General features: G+C 36.9%; 3 protein-coding genes across 3 annotated transcripts; 1 reads left to right on the top strand and 2 right to left on the bottom strand.

The window, feature by feature from the left end:
- Positions 1-210: 210 nt before the first annotated feature.
- On the top strand, positions 211-8,651 carry ppme1 (protein phosphatase methylesterase 1). The gene is made up of 14 exons (XM_060891152.1): positions 211-483; positions 1,490-1,584; positions 2,115-2,206; positions 2,348-2,405; positions 2,523-2,574; positions 2,658-2,812; positions 3,008-3,098; positions 3,632-3,697; positions 3,779-3,905; positions 6,611-6,740; positions 7,225-7,269; positions 7,377-7,441; positions 8,015-8,082; positions 8,219-8,651. Coding segments are annotated over exons 1-14 (1,131 nt in total). The 5' UTR covers positions 211-397; the 3' UTR covers positions 8,220-8,651.
- Positions 8,652-9,343: 692 nt separating this feature from the next.
- Positions 9,344-10,309, bottom strand: LOC132860221 (odorant receptor 131-2-like). Its single transcript, XM_060891343.1, has one exon. The coding sequence runs from the start codon at positions 10,307-10,309 to the stop codon at positions 9,344-9,346; it is 966 nt and encodes a 321-aa protein (XP_060747326.1).
- Positions 10,310-13,853: 3,544 nt separating this feature from the next.
- On the bottom strand, positions 13,854-14,870 carry LOC132860129 (odorant receptor 131-2-like). Its single transcript, XM_060891214.1, has one exon. The coding sequence runs from the start codon at positions 14,868-14,870 to the stop codon at positions 13,905-13,907; it is 966 nt and encodes a 321-aa protein (XP_060747197.1). The 3' UTR covers positions 13,854-13,904.
- Between the last annotated feature and the right edge of the window lie 1,461 nt (positions 14,871-16,331).

Genomic DNA, 16,331 nt, shown 5'->3' with positions numbered 1-16,331 from the left:
AACCAGATTCCTGCGGTGTAAATAAACCTCTCAATTCATGCGTCTAAAATCGGATGCTCAGCATGTCACTCCAGCATTACCTCATCTTCTTATGCGGGCGCTACGTCTGTGCGGAGGAGCATTATGGGAAATGTAGTTCTCGTACAGACATAGCGCCTATGGACTGTACAGTACAGCCGCGTCTTGCTGCATCTATTTCCCACAATCCTGAGCTGAGAAGGCTCACTGGTGGGTGGTGGCTTTTACTTGTGTGGGGTTTGCTTAGATTTCTGTAGCTACCTTTGTAAACTAGCTATTAACTAGCTTTAAACTAGTGGCGTACGGTTTATAAAAAACACATATAGGGTGCAACGACAAGCATCTTTTGCTAAGAAAAGGTGTTAAAATCAATTACATAATGGAGAGACAATTGCATTTGAATTTGTCAGGTTCCAGACCCCCGATGGCAGGAGGTTTACAGTCGGGCTCAAAAAAGAAAATGGGGTGAGTTTGTAGTTTAAGAAACAGAAATACACAAACATGAATTTTTGAACATTTATTAACGGCTAATGCTAAGCTAGCCAAGCGAGCAATTTAGGCTAGTTTATGTTGTTTTAGCATTAGCTTGCCTAGCAGGCGTCTGTCAACCTCTTAAACACCAATGTCACGACATTAGTAGATAGTAAATTTATAAAGCATCTATCTATCTATCTATCTATCTATCTATCTATCTATCTATCAGTTAAGTAATTGTGTGCTATATGTAGGCTAGGGTTGGGCGGTATGATGATAATATCGATATCGTGAATCATGATGCCACTATTTTCTGAGACATCATGAACTTGCATAATGTTTTGTTTGCTGTAAAAAAAAAAAAAAAACGATTCAATTTTTCAACCAGATTTTTTCCTTCTAGACTATACATGTTGTCCCCATTGAGATGAACTGAATTCAGAACATTAGCAAAGCTGAATTAGCATCATAACATTAGCGTTATGAATGAGCGACTGGAAACCTTTATTATTATTGCCACATATAGTGGAATTCTTTTCTTCGCACATCCCAACTGAGGAGGTTGGGGTCAGAATGCAGGGGCAGTTATGATACAGAGCCCCTGGAGCAGAGTGGGTTAAGGGCCTTGCTCAAGGGCCCAACAGTGGCAGCTTGGCAGTTCTAGACCTTAAACCCTGATCGTTCAATCAACAACCCAGAGCCTTAACCACTTGAGCCACCACTGCCCCACTAAGACATAAAGATCTAAGACACTTTATTAAGACATTAAAATACAAACAAGGAGGACACTGAATTATTTCCTTTCGTCCATCCTTATTTCCTTCAACTTAGGTGTAGATCAGTTGACACAGGGCACATCATCTCTTAAGAAGCTTCCATCTTAAGCCTTAAGTTTGCAGTGGAGTGAAGGCAAATAAACATCCTCTGCTGTTAAGGGTTTCTATAATGACACTAATACTTCTCTAATGGCACTTTTCTTCTCTGTTTTGGCACACAGACCTGGGAGAAAGTGTGACTTCTCTCCCCTGCCCTGGAGTCAGTATTTTGAAACCATGGAAGATGTGGAAGTGGACAATGACAACAGCAAAGACATATCCTTTATTTCACTTCAATGTGGCATTTTGACATTTATTTTAACTCTTAGACAACATGTCTCGGATGTTAAAATCTATTTTTGTACCATTTTACTTTCTATTCCTTGTCTAAAATTCCAGTGTATTTTAGTGAATATTTCAGTGCACATGTAGACCTCAACCTTTCCCAATGAAATATTTAGTGTTAAGTAATAAGTTAGAAATGCTTTCTAAAAGTCACTGACACTTGCTGGTGTCTGCCTTCTTAAAAAGCAGATCCCATATATCTAACTTAAATTTTTTACTAAAGCTATAGTCTTTTGTGCGGTTAAAAAAATAAACAGCCATGACACGCAATCTGGGCTTGTGTTTTGTTCACCAATGTTTAATCATATTCAGGCTGTATTAATTTATTAACTTGGACATATTCATTGATTGGAGAGACAGTTCCAAGTGAATTTGATCGTTTCCAGACCCGCAGTGCATCGTGATGTGTTATGCTTTGTCGTCTGCTTTGGCATGTTCATCCTTCCCTGACTCCTGTGCACACATTCAGGATCTACAGCTGTGGTTCTCAGGGTCCGGTGCTGCTTCTGCTTCATGGAGGAGGCCACTCTGCTCTCTCCTGGGCCGTCTTCACTGTCAGTGACCTTCCAAAAATATGCTGTTATTATGATTTACTTTTTAAAACAGTGACTCATTCATACTTTGTGTACCGTTATAGTACAGTTACATTCAGATTGAATTTCAAATGGCAGTGTTTTGGTTATTTGCTTTTTCAGGGAGTGATATGTAGCAGGATTAATTGCAGGGTTGTAGCTATGGATCTCAGAGCACACGGTGAGTGATGACTAGTTCCTTTCACTAAAAAATAAACGTAAAAAATAATGTAAAGTTTTGTATTATGCAGTAAATTATTTCCCCATGCTTGCACTGTTTTGGTTTAATAACTTGTAGGAGACACAAAAGTGAAAAACCCAGAAGACATGTCAGCTGAAACAATGGCTAAGTGAGTCTTTAGACCAATTGAAAGGGATTTGCAGGACCTTGCGTGTTTCTTTGAACTGATATGTATGCTTTATGATCATACAGGGATGTTGGGAAAGTTGTGGAAGCGCTCTATGGTGAAAACCCACCCCCAGTAATGATGATCGGTCACAGCATGGGTGGAGCGATAGCAGTCCACACTGCCGCAGCCAATCACTTGCCATCGTTGCTTGGCCTGTGTGTGATTGATGTAGTGGAAGGTAATTTTTTTCATTTCATCACAGACTGATCCCATTTCCCTTTAGATGGTGGTTAAAACACAGTACTGAATTTCAGGAAATTGGGGCAGGTTGTTGTCTCTTTACTTTTAAGAACAGTCATTATTAACAGTACTTATGTTACCTGAGCTAAGTGTGCTCTCTTTATTGTGCATTTGTTCTGATTATTCTGTTTAGGTACAGCGATGGATGCCTTAAACAGTATGCAGAATTTTTTAAGGGGTCGACCAAAAACTTTCAAGTCAGTAGAGAATGCCATCGAATGGAGGTATGTTAAAGTACTGGTTTCACTTTTAGAAAAGAATATCTGCAGGATATTTGCAGGTGAAGACAATCTGCAGGATCTGATATCTGTGATCTTTCTGTCTTTATGTTTAATGTTCTGAAACGTCTGTGAAACAAGATATTTTCTTATCATTTATTACAGCTATTAAGAGTTTTCCCCCTCTTTTGAAGTTCTGGCACTGCAGACTCCTTCCTAAATGTCTCCACACACAAAAAAAGTCATAATAAAACAAGTTTAAAAAAAATCCAGTTAAATCCAGTGTGCTAGCGGCTACTATAGTAATTACAGCCCTTTAGAACGAATGTGCTCATGTTTGCTATACATGCGTTCACTTAGGTCATAAATGAATAAATAAATAAATCAGCTTTCTCTGACTGGGAGACATAATGATTAAATATCTGATTACTCTCTAGACTAAATATCTTTAATAGCCAGAATGTGGAGAATTCTGAAGATGGTTGTAATTTTAATCATTGCAAATGTATGTAACTGATTTTTCTGTATATTAATGATAGTGTAAAGAGCGGACAGATCAGGAATGTCGAGTCTGCACGCGTGTCTATGGTTGGACAAGTCAAAAAGTAAGTGCTTCCTTCATTTAGGTTCCATTATGTTAAGAGAGCTATTACATCTGCGAGTGTAAAATTAGCTTTTGTTTTTAGGTGTGATGAGCCTTTGAGCAGTCCTGGCATTTCTAAGGGCATCAGTGAAGGCATCATTGAGGAAGAGGAGGAAGAGGAGGAAGATAGCGAGTCCAACCTCAAAAGAAAGAAAGAAGATGAACAGGAGGTAACAGCTGATGATTCAGGACATCACTGTTTTTTTATTTGTGCAGTTATATGCTTCTAAACGTCAGTACTTTTTAGGCTTTTAGGCAACAGAAATGAACAAATAAGTGCAATGAATGTGTGAGATGATAAATCACTTGCAGATGAATTTGTTGATTGTAGTGAGCTTGTGCAGCACAGGAACGTGGGTCCCAATACAAAAGCCCTTACAGCTCAATGACCAGCCTTTAAAAATATCCCAGCAGAGAATTTAGAATTGTGCAGTTTACTGTCGAATTGGCTTCATCTATTATGGTATGACTTGTCCAGTCTTACAAAGTATAACATTTACCCAAAAAATTGTATTGGATGTTATTTTATGTTCGTAGATTAAACATCTTATTTAGTTTGCCATTATGTGCACATTCAGTAACTTCTTTAAATACAGTCGTATGCAAAAGTTTAGGAACCCCTGACAATTTCCATGATTTTTATTTATAAATATTTGGGTTTGGATCAGCAATTTCATTTTGATCCATCAAATAACCGAAGGACATTTCAGTAGTAAAATAAGGTTTATTGGATTAACAGAAAATGCGCAAAATGCATCAAAATGAAATTAGACAGATGCATAAATTTGTGCACCCCAACAGAAAAATCACATCAATATTTAGTAGAGCCTCATTTAGCAGAAATAACAGCCTTTAGACGCTTCCTATAGCCTGTAATGAGTGTCTGGATTCTGGTGAATGTATTTTGGACCATTTCTCCTTACAGAACAACTCCAGTTCAGTTAGGTTTGGTGGTTGCTGAGCATGGACAACCCGCTTCAAATCACCCCACAGATGTTCAATGATATTCAGGTCTGGGGACTGTGATGGCCATTCCAGAACATTGTACTTGTTCCTCTGCATAAATGCCAGAGTAGATTTTGAGCAGTGTTTTGGGTCGTTGTCTTGTTGAAAATCCAGCTTCTGCGTAACTTCAACTTTGGGACCAATTCCTCAACATTATTCTCAAGAATCTGCTGATATTGAGTGGAATCCATGCAACCCTCAACTTTAGCCAGATTCCCAGTACCGGCACTGGCCACACAGCCCCACAGCACGATGGAACCTCCACCAAATTTTACTGTGGGTAGCAAGTGTTTTTCTTGGAATGCTGTGTTCTTTTGCCGCCATGCATAACGCCCCTTGTTATGACCAAATAACTCAATCTTTGTTTCATCACTCCACAGCACCTTATTCCAAAATGAAGCTGGCTTGTCCAAATGTACGTTTGCATATCTCAAGCGACTCTGTTTGTGGCGTGTGTGCAGAAAAGACTTCTTTCGCTTCGCTCTCCCGTACAGCTTCACCTTGTGCAAAGTGCGCTGAATTCTTGAACGATGCACAGTGACACCATCTGCAGCAAGTTGATGTTGTAGGTCTTTGGAGGTGGTCTGTGGGCTGTTTTTGACCGTTCTCACCATCCTTCGCCTCTCCAATATTTTACATGGCCTGCCACGTCTGGCCTTAACAAGAACTGTGCCTGTGGTCTGCCATTTCCTCACTATGTTCCTCACAGTGGACACTGACGGCTTATATCCCTGTAGTAACTTTTTGTAGCCTTCCCCTAAACCATAATGTTGAACAATCTTTGTTTTCAGGTCATTTGAGAGTTGTTTTGAGGCGTCCATGTTGCCACTCTTCCAAGGAGAGTCAAAGAGAACAACAACTTGTAATTGGCCACCTTAAATACCTTTTCTCATGATTGGATGCACCTGTCTATGACAGTCAAGGCTTAATGAGCTCACCAAACCAATTGTGTGTTCCAATCAATCAGTTACAGGTATTCAAATCCACAAAATGGCAAGGGTGCCCAAATTTATGTACCTGTCTAATTTCATTTTGATGCATTTTGCGCATTTTCTGTTAATCCAATAAACCTCATTTCACTACTGAAATATTACTGTGTCCTTCAGTTATTTGATAGATCAAAATGAAATTGTTGATCCAAACACCCAAATATTTATAAATGAAAATCATGGAACTTGTCAGGGGTTCCTAAACTTTTGCATAAGACTGTATATGCAATTAGGGACAAATCTGTAGCTGTCATTTAAAATTTCCAAATGAGTCTGGAATCAGTGCAACAAACCAATTGCTTACAAATATGTCCAGATGCATATGTGGCACCATTTTAATAGCTTTTGTTCAGGGCCCTGAAACTTTACGCAGTTATTATGTACATTTCTTGGGTACTTACTTAAGGTTTTAGTTTTAAATCAAAAGTTTTTGTTAGTTGTTTTCCACTTAAAAGGGGCTATTTCTAACTTCGCTTCAAAACTACAGAAGCTACTCTGGAACAAGAACATGGAACACAAGGGACACCTAGGCAGTATGATTTGTTGCCATGGCAACAACTTGAATGATTTTTTTTAATTAACGAAATTAACATCACAGCCATGAATCCATGTCCTGCTTCCCTTCGCCACTTGAAACAGAATATGTGGTAGCATATTGCAGCTGAAGGATTTGACTCTGGGTGGCACCAAAATCACAGATTTAAAAACAACAAAAAAAACATGGACTCCATCTCCCATATAACAAAGCTCTTGTAACTGCTGGAAGCCTAAGAAAATTATTTAAAAAAAAAAAAGAAAACATTTTACAGGTTTCTATAACCTACATGTCAATGGAAAATGCTCCATTCTATCACGTAAATCACTGTAGAGTTTGTTTTTAGGTGAAGAAAGAGTGCCTGTACACCTGGCGCATCGAGCTGTCGAAAACAGAGAAGTACTGGGAAGGCTGGTTCAGAGGCCTGTCCTCTCTCTTCCTCACATGTCCTGTGCCAAAGCTACTGCTACTGGCTGGTGAGCAGAACAAATGCCACTTATTTTACTCTTCATTTATGTAATTAATAATAAATAAGAACAACTTGCTTAAATCTTTGTTACTATATACTTGATGCGCATTATTATTTATATATCTCTTATACATCTAAATGATAATGATTCTATTTTTAAACTGCATTATTTTACAAATGCATAATTTTCAAAGCGGTCTATACAATTCTTAGCTATGCAGCATTTCAGCTTCAAAATGATCTCAGTGGCTATATATCTAAAACATGACACATTTTATTGATTGATGCTTTAATTTTTTGTGATGATTTGCATATGATTGAGTTTGATGATCAAAACATTGATCAGTCTCAATAATATGCAAAATCACTGATTTGTGAACTTCTACAGAAAAAAAAACTGGCTACAACTTAAAATTTTAATGTGAAAAATAAATAATGCACTCTTAAAAATTTGCCCCGTGTATTTATTTATTTATTTATTTTTTGTATAGGCATTGACCGACTGGATAAAGACCTGACCATAGGACAGATGCAGGGTAAGTCTTAAGTCATTAAAAAAAAGGTATAAAATGTTTTTATTAGATCTGTACATTTTGTCAGGTTTTTTTTTATTTATTTTTGGACTATAATTCTTTTTTTGCAGGAAAGTTCCAGATGCAGGTTCTCCCACAGTGCGGCCATGCTGTCCATGAGGATGCGCCTGAAAAAGTACCTTTCTGTTATTCTTGTGGTTACAATGTCTTATATAAATGCTTCTTTAGCGATTTACATAATTCTTTCTTTTGGATGTTGTCAACAGGGTCTTGAAATACACACACTCTTAATACATTCAACCTCATTTATCAAACTGGATACAAAATTTTTTTCCTAAATTATAACATGGCCTGTGGTACCGATAAACACTACTGATAAATACTACTACTATACATTTGTATGTAAGGAAGTTCAGTGTAATAACGGAAAATCTTGTGCACACAATTTTTTTTTATCTTAAACTCTGTAAATGTTGTGGGCATCACTAAATGCAAATCAGCTGTGCTGTGAACATTCATTTATATGTGATCACTATTTATTAACATGCTCTTGGTAGCATGAAGACAATCAGTGTTACTGATGTTTTTTTTTTTTTTTATATCTGGATTTTTAGTTAGTCCTATGATAACACCAGCACTCAACCTCACTAAATAATTACTAACCTTATAAGATAAACCTTCACTTATCTAATGTGCCATTTGTTTATATTTGATTGCCTTCTCTCAGTGTCTTAATCCTTTTTAACAGGTAGCTGATGCTTTAGCCACCTTCATGGTGCGGCATAAGTTCACTGAATTTAAGGAAGACTTCCCCTGGTAAGTTATGATCACTTTAACAAGGTTAATACATAATCTTAATAAGTGTAGTGATCTGTTTACACTTTGACATAAAGTTTAATGCAGGAGTGAGAATTAAAATTATTTTTTTTCCTTTTCTCTGTTTTTGATATAGACGATGTACAGTCTCTGCTAGCCTTCCTCCATCAGCTTCGTGCAATGAAAGTGATTAAAAAATTTCTCCTTATCTCTGTTGCTCTTTATCAGCAAGTACAGTACAACCATCGACATGGCATCATCTCTGCTGCAAATTCTTCTTAGCACTTCAACCTTAAATCAATTTTGTTCATTTTTATTAAATTAGGTATGATTGCTGTTGTAATATTCCTAACTGTAGGATGTGTAGATCTTATGCCAAGATTGTAAGATCACTGAAACTGGCAGAGTTTATTTATTATTATTTTCTTCTCTAAGTATTTTCTTCATTTGCATTTCATCCAATGCCTTGCTTGTTTGTTGTTAAAATTATGATGACTGCGTCAAGTGTTCTGTGTTATTCATTGTCAATTTTCAAAAAGGGGAAAACAAAGATCTTTAAACAATTTCTACATTGACTTTTCTGTGATTTACATTTCAGGAATATTGTTTCATTCATGCACATATTACCCAGTTAAAAAAAAAAAGTTGCAGGATGTTATACGTCACCATCCTTTCATAAGGCCGTATTTATAAAACTTATATTCATCAAGTGATATTTAACACTGTCCCAAAAAATCAGTCATACCTGATGCCAAATGAAAAGATTTCCTCTCTCAAATCTAGTATTATAAATATAATCTTGAGTATATCGTACCATTTGTATAATTTTTTTATTCTAAATTAGCACAAATTTTACAAATACTCATATCAGAAATCTAAACAATATATAAATCGAGCCTGAGGTGGACAATATTTGTTAGAGTAGTTTTATGGAGTTTAGCCAGTTCAGCAGAAATGATTAAACAACAGTTTGTACTGAGCCCACTATTAAAGTTGCACAGTCGGAGTGGGGACACACTTGTCCACACACTCACTATTCAGATTTTATAATGCACATGGGTGAACAGAATTATCTGTGCTTGAGAAAGCCAAACACATATCAGAGTATAACCTTTGAGTTACAAGGTATAACCACTGCATTTTCTCTGCACAGGTTATGTTAAAAGTAAATACATCATCTATATTGTATACACAAGCATATGATATGCCATTGATTGATATAAGGTTTAAAGGTACATCTGAACAAATGGCTGAAATTAATTCAGTGAACATTGACTGTAGACTTACGTTTGCCTTTGGCACAGCGGAAATAGTGCATGAGTAATGGACATACAGCTTCGTCTCTCAGTCCGTAGATGAGTGGGCTTAAGCAGCGTGGTAAGATCAGCACAAACAGGTAGTTCAGATAACGTAGGTCCATGAAAAGAATGCTGCTGCCAGCCATTGCTGCAGCTCGTTCTATAATGCTGTAGAGAAAAGAGGTGAGGCACAGGCCCAGCTGAATGATGTGCAGCAGCACGGTCTTGTGAGCTTTTGCAGCAGAGTCTTTATTGGATGAAATGGACCTGGCTGTGATCATTATGCTGATATAAGTGAAAAGGATAATCACAGTCACTGACACAAAGTAGAATATGTAAAAGCCCTGCAAAACATCTGCTTGCCATGGCCTCTTGAAAAGTCTTTCTCTTGTGCAAAATATTTGCGAAGTTAGAAAGTTAGAATCCATCACTACTCCATATATCAAGTCGATTATGAAGTTTATAGAACCCATAAACCAAATGGCTCCGATAGCAATATGAGTTCTTTTCTGAGTGGCTATTTCAGCATGTCTTAGAGGAAAGCGTATAGCCACATAACGCTCTAGTGACATTACAGCAAGGTTTAAAGGTGCGTTATTAAAAGTGGTCGATGAAACAAAAACCAAAAAAGCACAAGCAAATGTAATTAATTTGAAAAAGGACAAACTGAAGATGTACAACATGGAGGTAACGATGAGCTGAATCGAGTCATTGAGGAGCATGTGGGTAAAGAGAATGTAGCGTGGAGTCTCTTTTAAAACAGGTTTACTCCAAATAGTGTAGACCATGATAGCATTCAAATAAGTAAAAAAAAGTGACATTATTGTTGCAACACTAACTTTTGAAAGTGGTCCTTCAGTCAGTGCAACCTGAAACATTTGTTGGTGTATAAACAAAACCTCTGATGTGCTATCATTACTGACTGCCATAATATTATACAAACCACTGGCTAACCGTATTAGTCACTACAAATTAACACAGATCAGAATTCACAAGAGAATAGACAACATTTTGCAAATTATATACATAGATACAATAAATGTTCAGTGCTAGAAAATGAAATGTGTTCAATAAGACGTAAGCACAGCCCTGAAGTTCAGGGTAGATTTGACCTGATCTTTATACTAGACAGCATGGTGACCCCAGAGAGAAAGATGATGACAAAAGGTAGGCATGATCTGAATATGCATCTCTGTTAGTCATGCAGTTTCCATAAGAGCTTATTTACATATAAATAATAGATATAACATAATAATAAATTTGAAGATTGCAATACAAAACAAAAAGAAAAGTTCAATACAATAGTTAAAATTCGATAGATAGATAGATAGATAGATAGATAGATAGATCATTTTTCATGTTTTACTGATATCCTACTCATTATCCTTACTCATAAATATGCACCATAAAAATATGTATGACGTTTTTAAAGGGGAAAATGCCATGAAGGCTTGTGGAACCTTACTAAATAACAGGACTACCAACCTTTTATCACAATTACGACTATAATCATTCACATACAACTTACATATCAGCATTTTACTAAAAACATTTAATCTACTTCATTTGCAGATGATAAACACTGTGGTCAGTTTAATTCCCAATAATTTATAAAGTATACATATGATATAAAGGATGTGGTCTCAAATTCGAAAGATTCCAACTTTCCAGATGACTCAGAACGGTGCCTCAGCTACACACTTGTGGAGATCGTCCTCAAGAGCACTGCTTCATGATATTGTGTCGCACTGTACTGCGAATAATACAATGTGTTATCATCAAGCTGACCGTTGTAAACACTTAATGACATTGCTATGTTTTGACGGCCATCTTCAGTATTGTTCTGTGTACAGCAGGGGTCACCAACCTTTTTAAGACTGAGTGCTACTTCAAGGGAACTGAGTAGTACGAAGGGCTACCTGTTTGATACAAACTTCCTCAATAGCAAAATTGCACAGATCACTTTTTAATAATAATACTACTACTACTACTACTACTACTAATAATAATAATAATAATATGGTGAAGAGACTGCTCACATGTCAATGTTAATTATTCCCCACAATTATTAACAATGATTTATACAACAATGACGGTAGGAATATTTAAACATGCAACATTTATTTATGTTTATCTGTTCCAACATTTGAAAGTCAGGAAGTAATGTCAAGGAAATCATTATTCATGTCACAACAAGTTATCTAGTCTTTTTTGAACATTTTTTCACATTTCTGTGCATCATTTTCAGTTTAATGTTATGGTGTTTTCAATGAACACGTTATCTCTTCTTTGTCTGTAAATGTCTGTTAGTGGGAAGCCTGGCACTGCATTCTGCTCACCATTGTACTGTAATCTGGTGAATAATTTGACACTGCAAGTCTGAGTGAGTCTTGTAAATGTGCATCAGTAAGGCGTGTTCTGTGTTTGTTCTTGATAAAGTTCATTTTAGAAAAGGCTGATTCAGAGATAGGTTGAACCAAAAAGGCATGCAAATTTCATAGCTGCTGTGCATACACCACTGTACTTTTCTGTGTCCACAAGGCACCAAAAGTTTGATGCAGACTGATGGGCTTTGAGGTGAAGGTCATTTTGCAATGTTAGGATCTTTGCCTGTCCAGCATCCAAGTTGAACAGATCACTTAGTTGCTCAGCAGTGCATGTCATGTCCACTTGCATGAAAGGATTTTTAACGTCTTTTTCTGTCCTTAATGCGCTGCCGGGTGGGTAGATAGCATTGAAACTTTCGTGACACGTACTGAAGTGTCTTGTCACATTGTGCTGCTTTGCCATCGCAACAGTCGTCCCGCAAATGAGACACACACACTTTTCTTTGACTGGCGTAAAAAAGAACTCTTCCTCTCAAACACCGTGAAAACTGTATGTTTTCTGTCACTTTTCTGCCATGTTTTTGGGGGGGAAATCACAACTAATTCCTCATTGTTGCTGCACCGCTTCCTTGTGTCAGGAGTCGGACGTGACGTTTGACATTTGACTTCAGAAAAGGCCAGAGTTTGTTATATACATAACATTTTTGTTTACATTTTTTTTAATTAAATAAAATGAAATTAAATATAGTCATTTTAAAATCTACATTAATGCAAGCATTTTTTATTCAAAAACTACAGAAAGAAATTTTTTTTAGACGGAATTATATTTTGACCAGTGCTATTTTTAGAACATGCCTCGCGGGCGCCTTAAGTGCTCCTTGCGGGCGACCAGGTGCCCGCGGGCACCGCGTTGGTGACCCCCTTACAGTATCTGCAGGTACGTGGTTTTCAGGGGGGATAGATAGATGGATAGATGGATGGATGGATGGATGGAAGGATGGATTGAAGGAAGAGAGAGAGAGAGCACCTGTACTCAAAAGGAGGCAGGCTGATATGATTTAAGCTAACAACACTCCACATATATTGTAACTAGCTAATTCATTGCAATTAATCCATAACTATCATTATAACAAGTCAGCCTTATTGTTATATTAGCTTAATTTTATTCCCATTATTATCAATAACATCAAAGTTGTTGACACGAAACGTGTGTAGACAGAAAGCTCAGTTTTATTTTGGGTTACTCTGTTGTCAGATATCTGACATTCTGAGGTGACAGGCAGTTTCTACAGAACTGACACATCCAAAATGAACAAATCGATGCGAAGTGACACCTTTTTCTCTTCGTTTACAGTTGTGCAGGATATAGATAAGCAATGTTTTTGACACACAGTAGAATATGTTAAAGCACTAAACGTATGTTTTTGCTATTGCTTTATACTGCTTTATTTCTCTTGTGCACATTATTTGTGAGGTCAAAAGCTCGAATCCATCACTATTCATTAAATCATGGCAATCAATATATAGCAATATTTTTTGAGTGGCTAATTCAGCATGTATTCGAGAAAAACAAATTCATTGAAGTTCTAGTGACATCACAGCCAAAACAAAAGAAAAAAAGCAAAAGCAGTCTTGACCAACTTGAGGAACAACAGACCCAAAACATACAACAAAGAAAAGTAAGGGTTTTGAGTCATAAAGAATCAAATAGGTAAAGAGAATGTTGTGTTATTTCATTAAAAACAAATTAAAATAAGTAAAGTACTGCAACATTATTCATGCAAAACTGACTTTTGATATTGTCCCCTCAGTCAGTGAAACCTGACACAGTTATAGCTATGAACAAAAACCTCAGCTATCTATCTGCTATCATTACTCTGTCATAATCCTGTACAAACCATGAAAATGAAACATTTTCAAATGTACTTAGTCATTCATTTATTAATTCGTCCTGCATGTTAACCTACTTCTGTAAATCTGCTCTTGTAAAATAATCTTGAGTTATCACATATGGTTATCACACATGCACAATTGTGACAAATACTCATGAGAGAAAAATAAACAAAAGACCTGCAGATGGACAATAATAATGTAATTAACTGATTATCAAATAATAGTTGGTAACGATGTTTAACCATTCCTACAATCTTAAATAAAAGTTAACAAGCATGCTTAAGCATCTGAACATTGCTTCAATTCAGCGTACATTGACTGTAGACTTGTGAATGCATGTACCAAAGCGGAAGTAGTAGATAAATAAAGGTCGTACAGCATCGTCTCTCAGTCCATAGATGAGTGGGCTTAGGCAACGTGGCAAGATCAGCACAAATAAATAATTCAGATAACGCAAATCCAAAAAGAGGCTGCTGCTGCCAGCCATTGCTGCAGCTCGCTCTATAATGCTGTAGAGAAAAGAGGTGAGGCACAGCACCAGCTGAATGAGGTGCAGCAGCACGGTCTTGTGAGCTTTTGCAGCAGAGTCTTTATTGGATGAAATGGACCAGGCTGTGATCAATATGCTGATATAAGTGAAAATGATGATCACAGACACTGACACAAAGTAGAATATGCTAACGCCTCGATAAACATCTACCTGCCATTGCTTTAAGAAAAGTCTTTCTCTTGTGCAAAATATTTGTGTTGTGAAAAGGCTGGAATCCGTCACTACTCCATACAGCAAGTCAATTATGAAGTTTATAGAACCAATAAACCAAATAATTCCAATGGCAATATAAGTTCTTTTCTGAGTGGCTATTTCAGCATGTCTTAGAGGAAAGCGTATAGCCACATAACGCTCTAGTGACATCACAGCAAGGTTTAAAGGTGCGTTATTAAAAGTTGTAGCAGAAACAAAAACCAAAAAAGCACAAGTAGCCAAGACTAACTTGAGATAAGCCAGACCTAAAATATACAACAAAGAGGAAAAAAGGAGATGTATCGAGTCATTTAGAAGCATGTGTGTAAACAGAATGTAGCGTGGCGTCTCTTTAAAAACAGGCTTACTCCTAAGAGTATAAACCATGATAGCATTCAAATAGATAAAGAACAGAGACATTAATATTGAAAAAGTGACTTTTGATATTGGTCCCTCAGTCAGTCCAACCTGGAATATTTGCTGATATATCAGTAAAACTTCCTCTTTGCTATCATTACTGAATGCCATAATTTCATAAACCACGAGCATGCAATGATATTTATAGTCACATTGCAATGATATTACTAACAGAGCAAGATCAAAGTGCATGCAAAATAGACATTTTATAACAAAGTACAAATTATGTGCAGGAATAAATGTATATCCAGGGCTGGGGAACGGAGATGCTAATTAAGATAAAACCCAGGTTAATTACGATGTGAACCCAGCCCTGAAAAGTAGAACAGTTCTGATGGTATCTTTATAAAGGACATCATGCTGACCCTAGAGATAGATGATGACACACCTGAGACTGGAAACTGCAGTAAATTTGCATCTCTGCTAAGGGATACAGAATCCAACATTTTTATTTGTAAAATTATTGTAAAAAATGTGAGCATATTCCAATACGATTATGTTCGACGCACATTAAAGTACAGATATTTGTAAAGAAATTTAAAAGGAATAATACTACATACTGTAAGTGAGTAAACAAAATAGGTAGGTGGTTATAGAATAAAACATAGTGTGGGTTTGTGTGAGGTTTAGAGTTTAGTTCAGTGATTACCGTGAGGATAAAAACTGTTTTTGAGTCTATAGGTTTATATCAAAAGAGTAAGAAATAAATAGAAAAGTATGGAGATGGCAACTGAATGTATTAGTAGGTTCGACAATTTCTGGAATATTCTGGTTTGAAAGCTTCTTCAGCCTGGGTGTGTTGTAGTCCTGCACTACTCCACCAGGAGTCACTTTGGGGCTGCACACAAAAGCCCAGAGTGTGGGCCATTGAGTTAAGTGTAGTTTTATTAGAAACATTTCTAATTGTGTGTTGTTACTTGTCCATCATGCCAACATAAATCATCTTATTTTATAGTTCAACATGGATACCTAATAATTTATACAGGCAAGTTCAGATTGAATTTTTATTTTCTTGAGCCTTGAGTAAACACTGACTCATCCTTTAGAACAGGAACTGTGTTCTTGCTATCCTCCAGTATCCTTCAGTTATATATAGTGTCTGTGAACCTCTCTCAAAACTAGACTCTGATTCCTGTTATATCTGACAACAAAGGGCCTCAGTCGTGGTCTTCTGCTGTTGTAGATCTGCTTACCACAGAGGTAAAAAGAGGTTATATGACTTCATTTAACATTCATTCTCCTCAGTCTCCAATGGACATAATATTTGTGATCAAAGAACTGTCACTAACTACTACACCATTCTGCAGTAAACTCTAAAGTCTTCTCTGTATGAAAATCCCAGGAGATCCACAGTACCTGATATATTCCAACCAGCCATCTTCTGATGTCATTGTAAATGGCTCTAGCAGTGGTGGTTCAAGTGGTTAAGGCTCTGGATTGTTGATCGGAGGATCATGGTTGAACCCCCAGCACTACCAAGCTGCCACCACTGGGTTCTTGAGCAAGATCCTTAACCCTCTCTGCTCCAGATACTCTGTATCATGGCTGACCCTGCACTCTGACCCTAACCTC

This window comes from Tachysurus vachellii, chromosome 17 (assembly GCF_030014155.1).
Source record: "Tachysurus vachellii isolate PV-2020 chromosome 17, HZAU_Pvac_v1, whole genome shotgun sequence".
NCBI lineage: Eukaryota > Metazoa > Chordata > Actinopteri > Siluriformes > Bagridae > Tachysurus > Tachysurus vachellii.
This window is presented reverse-complemented; position numbering and strand designations above follow the sequence as displayed.